The 15,088-nt window shown below is 39.7% G+C and overlaps 1 protein-coding gene across 7 annotated transcripts in view; it reads left to right on the plus strand.

The window, feature by feature from the left end:
- Positions 1-15,088, plus strand: part of LOC122840863 (receptor-type tyrosine-protein phosphatase mu-like) — a 205,059-nt gene that overhangs the window by 161,749 nt on the left and 28,222 nt on the right. For all 7 annotated transcript variants that reach the window (XM_044133617.1, XM_044133618.1, XM_044133619.1 and 4 more), the window contains 2 exons: positions 4,329-4,365; positions 13,295-13,392. In XM_044133617.1, the coding sequence (XP_043989552.1) occupies positions 4,329-4,365; positions 13,295-13,392 (135 nt within the window). The remainder of the gene's footprint in view (positions 1-4,328; positions 4,366-13,294; positions 13,393-15,088) is intronic.

The following is a 15,088-nucleotide window of genomic DNA, read 5'->3' on the forward strand; positions in this document are numbered from 1 at the left end:
GCCACCAACTCAAAGGTCACTGCACTTCCTCTTGGGGAGAGAGAGGGCGCTGGTGCCGCCGTCTCAGGGGGGCCTGAGGGATGGGGCGCCACTGACTGCTTGTCCATCACACACACAAACAAAAAAACACACTCAGGCATGTTGCCTTAACTTTACAGGCCCAGCTTGTATCATTCTGTACATTGGATACATTCAGAGGAGTAGAGATCAGAGGCTTGCAGTGCTGGAAGACAGAAAAGGCAAACCAGCCCAGAGGGGAAACTGAGGTTCTAGTTTTCGACTTTGCTTTGAACTGTAAGCTGACATGTAGAGCCCAAAAAGGCCTCATGGATAATTACTTTACATGTTTACTAGGAATACAAATGAACTGAGTTCTGCTGCACTGAATATCAAAAAGACATAACTGATTAGAAGTTTCTTATGGAAACGATGAACTTGCTTGATACATCGTCCAGTCCCTTCACTTCTGGTCACTCAAAGAGCAAAATAGATAAATACCCCTGTTATATACTAGGATATGTCTTTAATTTACTTTAATTTAATTTTCTTTTATGGAAACTAGAGCTGTGGTCAGAGACAATTTGGCCAAGTTGTGTATTTTTGGGTGAATTTAAATTTTCCATGATTTTTTGTTGTTCTTCAGCTTGCTGCTCTCTATGTTTATAAAATTAAATAGATACATTTTTGTTCTCCAGTTGATTTCTACTTTTAATCTTATTTTCAGTCCCTATTGTTCAGATGTCTTTAATAATTGTTTTATCATTTGACACAAGCTTAATTTTTTACACTCTGATTTTATTTTTGCATATAGGTTGAAAAAACACAACATGTTGTTGTTTGTTTTGGTAAATTGAATAAAGTACATGGATATTTGCCAGAAAATAGACTTCTTAAACAGAAATGTTTAAAAAAAAAAAACACATGTAAATTTTGAATCAATGTTGACATTTTTCAAAATGTCTTGTTCCGTTGATTATTTCACTTATAACTAATACCTTTTCATCAATATAAATATTGGCTTAAAACAAGCTCCTAAATTAAGCAAAAACGCAGCTTATGAGTTACTTTTGGCTTATTTAAAGATATTTACTCTAGAAACTAGACCAAAAATATTCAATAAGAAATTGCAAATATGGTGAGACAGAGAAGCCATAACAAACTTTTTCATTTTTATCGCTATTCTTAGACATTTTGCAACTCAATTACACTTCTAAATAAACTAAATGTAAGTAATGTTGTGTACAACAGTCGTAAGAAAAAAAAAACCTGACTCAGGATGTCTTTGCATTAAGTAAAAGTCATTAAGAAGTGTTGCAAGCCACAGCTTCCACTAAAAACAGGTCTAACGCACTTAACTCCCACAATATGGACTCTCCTGATCTGACCTGATTTGCTGTTAATAGCAGTGTTAGTTGCAGGGTGTGACCAATCACAGTAGCTCACTGAAGCTTCCCGCTCCATGTGTAATGGGCCGAGTCTCTAAGTGGTTATCTGCTCAGGAGAGAGAGAGAGGAAGAGAGAGAGAGAGAGCACTCTCGGCCAGTCTCCTATCGTCTCACTCTATAATGTGGTAATTTGTAATCTCTTGTTACTCCCTCAAACATAAATTCATAATGCAAGGTGTGCCACGGCAAAATGCAGGAGGCCTAAATTATTTACCTTTCCCGCTATTCGCTTTATGGCCCATTATGCTGCAGAGAAGACTTACGCAGTGGAGAGCCCCATTACAAAATAAGAATATACGCATTTTAAAGCGGGTCCTGATTGAAAAGGATTTCTACCGCTATCCCAGCTTCATTGGGAAAGTACTTAGTAGAAATATGGACAGATGGGTAATGATGTTTTTGCTCTTCAGAAAGCTTTTTAACCCATCTAAAAGCTTCTTCTGTTAATAAACTCTTATGTGCAGAACATTTGCCACACTGTTTGTTATTGTACTCTGGTATTCTTCTGATTATTTGGAGTCATGTACGAGTAAGCTGAGTGGGTGTGTTTCGTTTCTGTGCCATTGATGCAGTATTTTCATAAACATTTAGGAGGCAATGAAACAGTGCAATGATCTGTTGCCTGCAGAGTTATGTTATGTACACACAATTGAGGCCTGTGAACAGATTGTGTCGTTTGTAGTAGCGATGCAGAGCAGGAATAAATCATGTTCACCAAACTGTTAGGCACGAATACAAATGCAGTCTGTTCACAAAATCCATGTCATTTCAAAATCAATTGTCTTTTGTGTTGTTGGTCAGGACTCTGGCAGCAGCCTTTTGGATGCTGCAGCAACCTGATTGATTTTTACAGAAACCAGAGAAGACAGCACTGTAATAATCCAAGCTGATGGAAATACAAGAACAACTAAACATATAAGCATATTTTCTGCCTCTTCAGGTGATAGGATTGGTACTCAGAAGTAAAAATGGGCTGTCGTAATATTGAAATTGAAATCATGGTCAGGCAACAAGACTTCATGTTGCATGTTTTGAACACTTGCATCCGATTCTTAAAATTATCCTACGTTTGCAGTGAAAGACCAAGATCAGCAGATATTTAAAATCACATTATGATTTACACAAACCTGATAAGAAATCTTATTCTCTTGCCATGTACAAAAGTGGCATTTTGCATGTTTACCTGCATATCCTGAAGACGTACTTGTGTTTTGCTAATAGGCTTACAGAAAGGCTCTGGCTTGTCCATCGAAAGCTTCTCTCACCTGAACGAATGTCAGGGCCGTTCCTTTCTCTCTCTGTCTTCCCCTGTCTAATCCAACAGTGTACAGGGCCTCTGCTTTACTCAAGCGAACACACATGAAAGCCCAAACAAATCTCCCTCGTAGTCCAGAGATAAGAAAGTCATTAAAAATGGAGGAGAGCTGAATAGCTGAAGGAGCCCTGTGGATGAGAGACAGAATGAGGAAAATATCCTTTGTGTCTTTCTCCCGTCGTTGGAGGAGCGTTAATCACAGTCCACGTTAAATTGAATATGAGAGAGATAAGCAAAGCAGCAGGGGTGGCTGGGAGAGAGGGGAGGTGGAGTTGGAGGTGGTGGGGAATACAATCGAAAGGAGGCTGGGTGGAGGAAGAGCCTTTAAGTCCTAATGTTTTGTTTCCTGGCTCATATCTCTGAGGAGAAGACAATGAATTGGACAAATAAAACTTGAAGGGATTAAAGTAATCCCTTAGACTGGGGGCTTTATTGTGAAGATCAGCGCAGTTAGTTTGTATCTTGGGGATTATCAACGCTTCTGATGCTTAGTCCAGAGGTGCGCTGCATGTAGAGTGTGACAGAGAATCCTTTTTTGGATCGTCTTTCAAGAAGCATTTTAGTTCTGCACAGTCTAATACCAAAATAAAGAAATGCACACCTGTACAGACACGATGCATATTATTGTTTATTTCAGGAAATGTTTCACATGGTCACAACGGTGGAAAGCAGAAAGATGATTCCTTTAACTTTTTTTTTTTTTAACTGAACCAAGACACACCAACTTCCACATCACATCTACATGTTAAGATTGTCAAACTCCAGCTAAAATATACTTCCTACTTTTCTTTCAGACTATCTTAAAACGCCCCCATTTTGTGTCTAGTCTGTCACAAAATGTCAGCATATGCATTTTTCAACTACAATTACATTCAGTTTTCAGCAAGTAACTGAATTGTTCACCTGGAACAATATTTACCTGAATGTAAACATCACTGGTGCTGAAAATTAGCTGACATCCAAAATGCTGCACAGTGTATGAAATGACAACACACCAGTACTGCTGATAGTAACTAACCCAAAAGCTACACTTTTATGTTGCATTCAAGTACATCTTGTAATCTGGATTGTTTAAATATTAAAACAACTCCAAAGTGAATTCAAGTTTCACTTTCCTCAAATGTCTGCAACATTTGCAATTTTCAAGTGGCTTTAATATCAAAACTGTTTCCGAAAATGGCAAAAGTGAATGAAAAAGCATCCAAAGTCCAAAGAAAAATATTCCAAGACCTGAGGAACTTTGGCTCTGCACCGTTATAAAAGATTAAGAGAAAGCTCAGCTGCTTAAAGGTTAAACCTAAAAAATGAGTGGAGTTCTTATTCTTGCATAAATTGAACACATTAAAAATAAAAACAGCTGCTATGAGGATTTCTTGCTCTGCTTTTTAATGCTTCTTTTGAGAAAAAAGCCAAAAAGGTTCAACCTCCACTAATGCTCCACTCAATGTATATCAAAGACAATATGTTTTCTAGTGCAAATACCCTCACAGCAGCTGGTGTTTTTACAACCATGTTAAGTGACTCATATTCTCATCCCATACGTTTCTTCCTCCTCCCTCTTTTTCCAGGGCTACCACAGGCCGAATCACTACATCGCCACTCAGGGTAAGAGCAAAACTTTAAAGAAAAATTATCATTTGCTTTGAACTGGAATGTGTGGGTGATGGAAATTTCTGGCTGTCTGTTGCTTCGGGTCTGTGCAGGTGTTCGCAAACATCTCTCTGAACATCCCCATTGTTGTTTACATGCGCTGCTGCAAACTGCTCTTTGATGCTTAGTCAGGTGTGTGTTTGTGCAAATCTGCCGCTGCTCCTTGCTGTACACAGCATGCAGACACGCCTGCAACGAGCGCAGCGGCACGCTTCCTCCGCCCTCCGTCTCTTTTCCTCTCTGCTTCCATCGGCGGTGTGGGAGCGATTAATCAGCCAGTCTGGGAGCACACTGGATGAATAAATAAATGGATTAGCTGACATGTACAGGCACATTTTGTCATTGTGCTAATCTAGCTGGCAGATTTTACGGAGAACAGAGCTCTTCCAGTGACCTGAGAGGTTAAATCTGATTGATGATTAATTGTTATGAATTTTGCATTGAGAACTTCACTCCCACTCAACAGTGCTGCTTCATGTACAGGGATTTTCAGAAAAAAATATAAAACAAAAAAAAAAAAATCAGTGTTGTTTTTTTTTGTAAAGAGGCCTTAATGGATTCACAGTCTGCTTTAGCGGAGCTGGGAGTTGCATAATTACCTGTTTATTAGTACATTGCCTCCCTTCCTCAGCATCTCAATTAAAACAACTCTCGGTTTGCTCTTACTTCAAAAAGACACGGCATACCAATCTGGCTGCTCGGCCACTCTCTCTGCACGTGTGTCTGAGTGCACTGCACCTGCTACGCCTCGCATTGACCTCCGAGTCAAACACTCAAAACAAAGCCCTCTGTCAAGTGCCGGCTCTCCGCTGCAGGCCTCCCGTTTAACAAGCGTGCTTGGCTCTGGAAGAATTTTCTGTCGGATTATTGACTTCCATAAGTGTCCTGTATCCATTAAGGGCCCTCTATGCTTCATTTTTAAATATGCACCAGGGGATCAACAGTCAACGATATTTTCCAAACAGAAGGGAGAAAAGCTCGAGAAGACTAACGTGTTTTCCTTAAAGCTAATTAGCCCATTTTTTTTTTCTCATTGAGTTTGCATAATGAGTTCTCAATTTCCATCACAAACGTGATGCGGCGTTGCACTAATTGCAGCCATCTACAGTGGCGTCCAAAAGTACTCATACACCTTCGAGTGCCCCTTTTGAAGTTTGTCACATGATTACCATGAGGTTTAGTGTAATTTACTAGGATTTTATGCCGTATAGACTAACAAAGGGCAATGAAATGGAAAATGGAACATAAATTATCCATGGTTTTTAAAGTTTTCCATTGAAAAAAATTATTTCTGCTCATTCTGCTTTGCATAACACCCCCAGCTTAGTCAGATTGGTCAGTCAGTAGAAAGCAATTCCCAAATTTTACTACAGATTCTTAGTTCGATTTAGGCTTGTACTTGGACTGTTCCATTGTAATATAGTTTTGATCTTAATTTCTCAGTTGTAGCTGTGGCTGTCTGCCTGTTGGGTTCAAGTTGTCTCAGAAGTTGGCGCTCCAATCTGAAAATGACTCCAGACGTGCAGCGCTGTAGAGACAAACAGTGAGATAATTACTGAGATATTTGTTGGGATATTTTACAGCATTGTGTTTCACTGGTTCAGAAAGAAACAAACTTTACGTACCTAATAAGCTTAGTTTGCAGTTTACATCAGCGGCTTTCTACACAGTCTGCCCCTGCAGCGATATTGGATACTGAACTCAGATGAAAGAAGAAGCCATGGAAGGATTCATCGAAACGCTCACAGAGGAAAACAGACCCATCTTTCTGCAGACGGATTCCTTCATGGATGACTTCATGACTTTGCAATTTCCATCCAGGAGTTTTTAGCCACTTGACAGTCTTTGAAGGTATTTTATGAAGAATGGTACAAATTTACGTAATTTCTCATCTTGTACAATAAGTTGCGTCAAAAGTATTCATGTCGGCTGCAGGTACAAAATCCAGATACGGGAAGCATGCTAGTTGAAAGGAAATAGTAGCATTGCTGTTTGAGCACATTTCTACATAAAACATGGCCACAAACTTCTGACCATTCACACAGCACTTCACACACAGCTCTGTAGGAAATGGTTCATCCTGGACCTGGATGGTCGAGAAGCAGAGGCGGCCTATGGGAGAGTCTTCATCCTGCTCAAACATGAACCTCCTCCTCAGTCCTGAATCCTTTTGTCTTCAAGAACATAGCAATGTCACGTTTTACATTTTTATTTGAAACTATTTATAAAACCATGCATCATTTTTGTTCCACTTCACAATAATGAGCTACAAAAAGTCCCAAGTTAAAGATAGATGAGTCCTTGTTAGTACACAAGAACTGTTCACGTGGAAACATCTGTATTCTCCAGGAGAGCAGGCTCTTTTTTATAATTCATCATCAGCTCCGGCAGACTGACAGGAAGGAAAGCTCAGTCTGCTGACACTGAGGCAAAGAGCAGCCAGAGATGATAGCGGAGCCAGACACAGACCCGTCTCTCTCTCTCAGACAAACTGCATACTGTAGCACCTGAAAAGAAGCACCTGGGCACCGGTGGACTCGTGGAAAATGAGGAAGTAGTCTCCTCTCTTCCCTCTTTGAAAAGTTTCTCCTGTGACTGACACTTCCAGTCCATTGGGACCAGCAGTGGCTCAGAAAATCACCAGCCTTCAAGTAGTGCTAGATAAGCTAAAAAATTCCTGTCATAAACTGCTGGTGGAGGTAGTTCGGATATGCTTAAAACGGCAGACAGGTGGGATAACGTCGTCTCAGTTCTCTCACGCTATAAACTACAATGACACTCATTAGTTTGGGGTTTATTGACGAGTCCCTTTGCTCTGTCAAGGTGACGGCAGGTAGAACAGCTGTCAGTCCATAAAAGCCTCATCACCCAAGCTCTGCTCCTCATTATGTAGGTCATCCTCGTTTTTTTGCTGCAGCAACACAAATTCCTGTAACTCCCTGACTGCAGCTCACCTACTTACCAGCTTAAGCGTGCACAACAGCGCTCCTGGTACGCCACTTTGCCTCTGTCCATTTTTATGCCCAAGTACCGATCAGACATAAGTTTCTCCCCGGAGGAGACGGTAAATTACACCAACACACAGATACAAACAGTTCTGATAAGTCCCAGCATCCTCCTGGTGAAAACGAGAAATATGCATAACCGCAGAAAGGGTTCAATTTCATCGCGTTTTTCCCCTTCGGTCGTTTCCGCAGCAAATGTCACCAGGAGTGCTGAAGTTTTATTATTTACAGGTTAACATCTCAAAGCCCAGCGGGGAGGTGTGGGGAGGCGATGGAAAGAGGGAGAGAGTAAATCAATGATAAGTGAGAGCACATTATGCTAAAGTCTGCTGCATGTAATATTAATATCGAAGAGGAGGAATATCGCCTGAGTGTTTGTCTGAGGGGGTGTACATGCATGTGTTGATCGGGAGTTTTGCGACGTACCTGACTGGGGGATTTCTGCAGCTGTCACACTCTGAGTTTCTGAGGAGGAGCAGGGTCTGCAGTCCCAAAGCAACGCTTCAGCTGCAGCAGCGTTAGCTCTCTGACAGCTGGAAGAGAAGCTCCTGCTGCTTTTCTTCTCCTGTGAAGTGTCTCCTCCAAACTTCTCCTGCTAGAATCTGCACGTATTGTACTACAAACACTGCTCTCATCCTCCTGGAGTGAGCTCTCAAATCAGCTTCTCTCAAGTAACCTGTGGATTAGACTCAGAGTGGGTTTTTACCGCGTGCTGGTTGCTAGCAACGTGAGCTGGATGTGGTGACGCAGTTTTTAAAGTTCTTTATTTTCAATCATTCAATCAATCAATAAATCAAGTTTTCTTTACAGCACATTTCAGCAACAGTTTCAGCAGTTTAAAATGCTTTAAATCATAAAAACACAAAAATACAAAATCATAGAAGACAGAGTCAACGACTGAAGCCTTACATTTTTTTGCCATATTCACACATGAGAATGTTTATGTTTCATTTATACTGCTTCAAAAGCAACTCTAAACAGGTGGCCTTTTAGTTTAGATTTAAAGGAACTCAGTGTTTCGGCTGTTTTGCAGTTTTCTAGAAGTTTGTTCCAGATCGGTGGTGCATTGAAGATGAAGGTTGTTTCTCTGTGTTTGATTCTGGTTATAAGTAAACAAGAAATCAAACTTTATGCTTCCAAATATAATTAAATGGAATTACAGTATTCATGAGAAAATGCTTGTCCTTTCCTTCATCCATCCATCTGTTGTTCCTCCATCCATTCATCCAACTATCCAGTCATCCTTCCATCCACCCATCCATGTATTTGTTCATCCAACTAACCATCCTTCCCTCTATCCATCCTTTTGTCCAGCCAGTAAAACTGGATGATTTGTGACTAGAGTTGTTGTTCTCAATCCATTTCAGATTTCAACATTTTACTGTCTAAAAATTAGAAATAATTTCAGTGATTCAAGGCTAAGCTGTTAGTCTATTTCATTTAATAAGCTGCTGATAGCTGGATAAAATTTGAGATCTTTGCTTTCATTCTGCCTTGGATTGGCTCATCGAACTGCTTCCTTTTTATTTATCACAATTAATTTGTCTTACAGACATTATTTTGCCAAAAAAAGTACTTGTATGTTTTTTTTTTTCCTGAAGTTAATTTGACAGCCCCTGCTTGAAAGCGAACAAAGTACTGGATCTGCATTCCCTTTGTTTGTGTTTATCTTCCCTAGCATCCAGAGCCCTCCTCATTTCCTCATGAGTGTCATCAAGTGCACTTCTACCCAGCAACATCCCCATATCAACTCCCCATCTTTGCATCCTTATAGAAACATAAATTGGCCGGGTGGAAGCTTGGCATGATCCTCCCATCGGTCTATTTACCATATAATGCCAAGTGTTATTGTGTTACTGAAGTCCTACACACCAGCTGTCCTGCTTCTCAGTCTCCCTCTCTCAAACTTCTCAACACTGTGCATCCTCCCTCAGGGACAAGTGTGGGAGGTAGCAGAGTGGGTGGTTCAATCGGGTTGGGTAGCTATCGGATAGAATGGAAGTGACGGGAGAGGAGGCTGAGGTCCTACGGTTTAATTTAAGGCATGCCACCGCATGCAAAACAGAAGGACTGAGAGAATACACTTGGAAATTGGTGAGTTGACTGGCGCTGAATATCTGGACGACAAAATCTGATTTTCAATTTTTTTTTTTACAAATGAAACCACAACACTTAAATATTCTTGCTAAAATGTATGCATGCTTCGCCTCCAAGCAAAACTATATTTGTTAAGGAATTTTAAATTCATCAAAATTGTATGAATCAAAGCTGGTTGAGCATTTAGAGACACCAACGGCACACAGTGATGGATCTACACACTTTTACTTGAAGGGGAAAACGATTCCGGCGGATCTCCTCTGTCAGCAATGTGAGAAATGTAGAGAGGCAATAAAATGTCCACAAAACACAAAAAATTGTAGTTTTATTTATTTTAATTTTATACAAATTTCAGTCTTTAAAACACCAGAATTTGGGTTACTTAGTTTTCTTCTTATACAGTGACGTGTGGTCAGGGGAGGCAGGTGAGGCAGTGCCTCACCAGCCATCATGGAAAGAAAGAAAATCTATAATCATAAAGTAATTTAAATTGTTATATTCATCCGGTGGTTTGTACTAAAAAATATTTATTTTTCATGTAGCTTCACCAATTTCGATTTTTATTTGTTCAAAATCGCTGAATTTTCTTATTTTCCCATTCAAATGCTTGGAAGCGATGCCGGTGAGGCAGCAGCGAGCTCTGCCTCACCTTGGATTGCGCAACCCCTGGCTCTGCGCTGGCTGCTAAGCGGAGAGAGCATGTTGCTGTACGGCGTCAATAAAATGGTTTAAACAAATTTAATATGTGAACTTATTTCCAATAGTTTAGCTTATGTATATAATGTACAGTGCTTTTTGTCACCAACTGTGTTTGTGTAACGTGTTTCGTGTAATGAGCGATTATAAACGGCAGAGAACAGGTTCGAGGTGAGGCAGGCAGTTCTCTTGCCTCATGGCAGGGGGCGCTCAAGATCCCAGACGTTCGTCTTGTTCACTCCTCAACTGCCGAGTAAGTGACAGCGAGCTAGGCTAAACGATTCGGGAAGCAAGTCAAGTGCAGCGATAGATTATAATAGAGATAGTGATTTTTTTAGGTAAGGTAAGACAGTAATAACATTTATTTTGTTTTTGTTTTTTTAAGGAAATGTGTGTTTTGTGAGCTACAGTTTGTTTGTGTAAGGATGCAGAAGTGAAACATAACCTGTAAACTGCTGTCAATCTATGCATCTTTTTGCAAATCTGATTCTGATGACGTCAGTGCCTCACCAGCTATGAACCTCACCGCACGTCACTGTTCTTATAATATTAGTTCCACTGGCAGATTATATAACTTAATTCAAGACATTTTTCAGTGAAATAATCTGCCAGTGGAACTAGCATTTTTATTAATATTATGGAATTATTTACAGGCAAACAAGCTCCTTTTTCTTGCTGAAACATTACTTTTAAATTGGTTTTGTCTTATTTCAAGCGTACTATAATCTAGACCAAAATTCCTGTGTGAGTTTTAGTTTTATGACATCATAGAAATCCCCCTGTAAGGCGGGTGGGGCTTCTTCATGTTCTCCACTATGACTGTTCATATTTGATGAAGTAATATCTTCAAATAGCCAAATTAGGGTTTTTTTGTTTTAAAAAGTATAGAAATTCTGTAAACTCCAGCAGCTAATTATGTGATGAAAAAGTTAAACTTTTAATCTAAAAGCTTAAACCTTTAACACTTTAAAACCTTTCACCCTAAAAGCGATTTAAACCACAATGGGATTGGTGGATTTATTCTTAGTTTCTCACCGAACATCATATTCTGTTTTATTAATATATATATCGGGCACCTTTTTGTGGTCACTTTGGTTTTCTTTTAGGGTCTCCTAAAGACCTTAGAATGCATAATTACTAGTATTATTTTTGCCAAGCCATCTCTGAGGTAGCTTAAAAAATTTTCTACACATAAATACTAAGCAAAAGCAAAGAATTACTTTGGAATTTGTTGACCTGATTTTTAACTGGGTGTGAGTGCCTCCCTGTTATTAAATGTTCTTACTTCCTAACTGATAAGAACAACACAAACACTTTGTTCCTGTGTTTGTGCTGCATCTTCGCTCAGCATGTGGCTGCATAATTCTCTGTGTCTCCAGGTAATTTGGCCCAGCGCAGGAGAACGCACAGTTGTGGAGATTTGCATTCACTAATTAATTTGTCAGAAGTAATTCTTTTTCACGTGGCGCTTGATTAAAACCAACCAGATTAATAATTAAATCCAACCCACAATTATTGCTCCGTGAAGTTTTAAATATTAGAGGCATTGAATGGCTGTCTGCTCATTTAGTTTGATGTTCAGCAGACACTTTTGGGTCTGGTTCATGGGAGAAAGGTTGGTGCTGAACAGATGAGACATGGTGGTAATTACCTCACACAGATACACACACAGTAAGACTAAGGTTTTAGTCTTATTTTTAAATGTATTTGTTTAAACCTTTAACATATGCGTACAGTTCTATGCAGGAATATTGAGTTATTGCTCATTTACTTGTATTGACTTACAAATTTTTCTGGTCTAAAGTATAGAAAACAAATAACACTTATTCATTACTTTCTTCACTACAATCTGTTTCCCTTTCAGGTTTTTATTGATTCCTAAGAATTATAATGTAAGAGGATAAAAGAGCAGCATTCTAAGTGTTTCTCTCTGGATTTCCAGCCATGAGATGTCAATTAATTGTTTATATTAGAGGTCATGGTGACATCACACCTCTTTTGACAAACCGTTTTAAAAAAGATGAAAAATACACTGGACCCCCACCTATTATTTTAGAAAATGCATCTTGGCAAGCTAAAATACCGAGCCCAAATGCTACTTGACATGCTATTGTCTGGCGCCTGAAAAGCTGCCAATCTGGGAGGGTCATTTTTTGACACTGATTGGCCCTAATATTCCTCCTGTTTTATGATCATAATGTAATATACCTAAGGTGGTGCATTCACACCAGCCCTATTAAGTCCGCTTTAATTGAACTCTAGTTTTTTTTTTCTCTAGTTCATTTGAGGAGGTGTGAATTCTGAATCAAACTCTGATGTGGACCAAAAAAGTGAATTCTGGTTCGTCTACAACCCTAGAGGTCGGTTCGGTTGAAGTGAACTCTGTCGTGGTTTGAATGCATATGTGAACACCAAGTGGACTGGAGACCACTCCAAAAGCAGGAAGTGAACTGTAGCACAGGGCATTCTTGGTAAATACAACCAAATCAAATGCAAGAGTCTAGCACTAGTGGACGAAATGGCTTTTACCAAAAACCAGAGAAATCTTACAACCGCTAAAATGTATTTTTGTTTACATTTTCTGGACAAGGAAGTTACACTCATGTCTTCTTTATAGGTTCTCATGTCGTCTCCCTCAGTGGTTCATAGTGCAGCTCCCCCACAGGCGAGGAGGGGAACAGGTTTTTCACTTAGATCGGATCGTTTGACACTGTGCAATGTGAAAACGAACCGCAGCAGCTGAAAATGTAACAAATGTTGCAACTTTAGTCCCCAGTTGGACAGAGTCTACCCGACAGACCACCTAGCCAAACCGGACAGCAACTTCACCTTTATTTTGCCTTAGGATTTATGAAATGTAAGGCTTTGTTCTCAAAAGTTCAGGATTTCATAAAAAATCTGGAACATATTTTAAATTTAGCACTCGTTTATGAATTGGATATATTTTAGGAATTCTTAGCTCTTCATAGACGCTGTTTTATTTGTCAGATTGAAAAAGGACTCGTGTTGTTTGAGAAGATTTAGAAAGAAAACTGAATTCCCTCTCTTTTTCAATTTTTCATCTTTTCCTCTTTTCTCTTTCTAAGGGCCCATGCAAGAGACAGTCTTCGACTTCTGGCGGATGGTGTGGCAGGAAAACACGGCAGCTATAGTTATGGTGACCAACCTGGTGGAAGTGGGCAGGGTGGGTATTAATTACAATCACTCAAACCGCAGATCTCAAACAAGTTTATCTCGCTCTCGGGTCGACTGACAGCCCGATTGTATCCCGAGGCTAGCTGAGCCATCCTTTATGTTTTTTAATGTCTTTGAACATCAGTGCCCAGATGTTTGTGTGTGTGTGTGTGAGTGTATCCTGACTTAGTGAGGCGTGGGACTCGTGAGCCGCCAGCTCTTTCTCCATCTATCTGATCAGTGAGAAGTGAAAAGAAACTGATTGATGGCCTTCATTACCAGAGAGGCATCCAGGCGGCTGACTACTGTTTCATCTGAGTGGCTCTATAACAGAAGATTAGACTCTGCTGAAGCCGCCAGCTCTTACAGAGCCCTTCAGAGAAGAAACGTCTCCTAATGTTGTTCTCATTGGACAAAAGAAGGGGACTCTTATTAACTCAGAAAGATGTTTAATGCTTCTAAGCTAACCTTAGAACCTTAGCAGACTTTTTTTAAGGCATACATTATTGGGGCCTGCCCATAGCAATGCATAAGGAGAGCATTGCATGGCAGGCACCTATTGTTCTACACCCAATAGATTGTCTCTTTATAATTATTCTTAACTTTTTCTTCCGTCACCGTGAATGCGGCTCGTACCGCTGCGAGCCCACCCACAAAAGTGGTATCAAAACGTGCGGCTCGATCCCGGGAGGTGTGCTATTACTTTTGGTGGGATTTGGAGTTACCATGGTGACGTAAAAAGCAAAAAAAGACCCCAAAATCACTAACGAGCTCACCAGGTGCAACTCTCGTCGTCAAGGGTACGAGGCAACCACTAAATCCTAAAAATACCCTATTTTTGAGGATTTTCTGTGTCGTCATAACTTCATGTAGAAAGGCCATTCAAACTTCATTTTATAAATACGTCCGTGATCTCTTTTAAAGTGAAGATTCGTCGTCTCCGATAGTCCCGCGATTCATATCTCTACCTCAGTCACAGTATTAACAGCGATGAGATAAAGAAGATGTGTGCCAAGGTCTGAAATTTTACCTATTCTACTTACTTATTAGCCATGTTTACTATACTGAATGGAGTAAGTAAATTACAGAGAACATTCTAATGATACCCCACATGCTACTGAGAGCATTCACGCTAACATTAGCATTTTTGCTCATTTTACCTTAACATTATTTGAGTTACGAGACTTAAATGGAAGCTTAGGAGTTATGATTAGATTATCGTTGGAACAATTTATATACATGATGAAACCACAAGAAGATCACTTCCTCCATCTGAATATCCTTCCTGTTTGTCCTAATCCTTTTACTAGAATATCCTACCTGTTAAAAAATATTTTAATTACAGGGGCATTTGTAAGAATAAAACAGTATCAGACAGAGGAAACAAGTTTTTCACTGAAATGATAGGATATGATTCATGTACACTAATATTACACCTCTATCACACAGCTTCAGTCTCACATATTATTGCTACCAACATCTATTTAGCAAGGTTTAGTAATAAAAAGTGTTATTAAACTAAAATATTTAAAGGATATGGATGGAAAAACCCACAAAACACCGTATTTTGTCCTGATTTACCGCCAAATAATAACTTGTTTACAGTAACAACGGGAAGCTGCCTGCCTCACCTCGAATCTGTTCTCTGGTTTCTGATCGCTCCTCAGCCACACACACAGCTGGTGACAACAAACACTGTGCATTAT

This window comes from Gambusia affinis, linkage group LG12 (genome assembly GCF_019740435.1).
Source record: "Gambusia affinis linkage group LG12, SWU_Gaff_1.0, whole genome shotgun sequence".
NCBI lineage: Eukaryota > Metazoa > Chordata > Actinopteri > Cyprinodontiformes > Poeciliidae > Gambusia > Gambusia affinis.